The 1,319-nt window shown below is 60.9% G+C and overlaps 1 protein-coding gene across 1 annotated transcript in view; it reads right to left on the bottom strand.

Annotated features, from left to right (window-relative positions):
* The window catches only part of Ehd2 (EH domain containing 2), a 24,233-nt gene extending 23,808 nt beyond the window's left edge, over positions 1–425 (bottom strand). Inside the window, exons 1-2 of the mRNA XM_010640909.3 lie at positions 303–425; positions 15–243 (exon numbers count right to left, since the gene is read on the bottom strand). Of these exons, the coding sequence (XP_010639211.2) occupies positions 15–243; positions 303–425 (352 nt within the window). The remainder of the gene's footprint in view (positions 1–14; positions 244–302) is intronic.
* Between the last annotated feature and the right edge of the window lie 894 nt (positions 426–1,319).

Raw genomic sequence — 1,319 nt, 5'->3', positions numbered from 1 at the left:
GCGGGCCAGGGGACCAGGGGTTGGGAACAGGGATGGCAGCGGCGGGGCGCGAGCTGGACGCTGGCTCAGTGTCAGCCCCTTGTGGGTGTTGGCCGCTCCAGTGCCCTGCAGTGTGGCCACAGCCCGCCTGGGCGCCCGCACCCCGATCTGCATCCACAGAAACTCGGGACCTTTCGAGCCGTGATTACCCACACAGTGCTCTACCCTAAGCAGGCCGGGCCGAAGCACCAGGCCCCCTGGACTCTGTGCCCCAGAAGGAGACCACACAGCCCCCTGCACTGACCCCCGAGGGCCCCGCTCACCCGACAGCTCAGCCTGCCCTGAACCCACTTCACAGGGCCGAAGCAGAGGCTGGCAGCTGGAGCACCCATCCGGTCTCCATTCAGGGAGTGGCCCAGACGGAGGCTCTGACCCGTGCCCAGCATCCGCCGGCTTTGTGGGACTGGCCAGGACCCAAAGCTGACTGGGGGGAACCCAGCTCAGAAGGTCCCCAGCTTTGGCCCCTCCTCAGAGTCACCACTAGCGACAGCCCCAGTCCCCGGACACTCACAAGCCTGGCCTTGAGTCACTTCTGGGGATTAAAACCCACAATACAGGAACACAGGGGAAAAGCCTGACCTGTGGCTGGCCCGGGCCTCCCCGAGGGTCCCCAGGGGAGGTGCAGAGGGGCTGCCCCGAAACCAGGCCTGCCGTGGCCAACTGCCCTGGCCCCGGGCCACCCTGCAGAGTGGGCCTGCCCCCCAACACTCAGGGGCGGGGAAGGGGTGCGGACACAGGCATCTGACCTGGGAACCTGAAGGGCCATGTTGCTAAGCATGCACGTGCCCGTGTGTCTGTGTGTGGCTGTGTGTGTGGTGTGTGTCTGTGTGTGGTGTGTCTGTGTGTGTGTGGTATGTGTGTCTGCATGGTGTGTGTGTCTGTGGGGGTGTGTGGTGTGTGTCTGTGGTGTGTCTGTGTGTGTATGGTGTGTCTGTGTGTGTGGTGTGTGTGTGTCTGTGTGGTGTGTGTCTGGTGTGTCTGTGTGTGTGTGGTGTGTCTGGTGTGTCTGTGTGTCTGTGTCTGTATGGTATGTGTGGTGTGTGTGGTGTGTCTGTGTGTGTGGTATGTGTGTGTGTGGTGTGTGTGTGTGTGTGTGGTGCTGGTGCTCAGCACCCAGCGCCTCCAGCATGTTAGACAAGCACTCTGCCACTGAGCCACGTCCCTGGGCTGACTAAACACATTCTTAACCTTGTTTACCCTTTCCACAAAGAATAAATTTTAAAAACTTAAGAAGAGAAAAAGGGTGTGGAGATGTGCTTAGCTTGCACGAGCCACTTGCT

This window comes from Fukomys damarensis, unplaced genomic scaffold (genome assembly GCF_012274545.1).
Source record: "Fukomys damarensis isolate Sample0158 unplaced genomic scaffold, DMR_v1.0_HiC HiC_scaffold_19, whole genome shotgun sequence".
NCBI lineage: Eukaryota > Metazoa > Chordata > Mammalia > Rodentia > Bathyergidae > Fukomys > Fukomys damarensis.
This window is presented reverse-complemented; position numbering and strand designations above follow the sequence as displayed.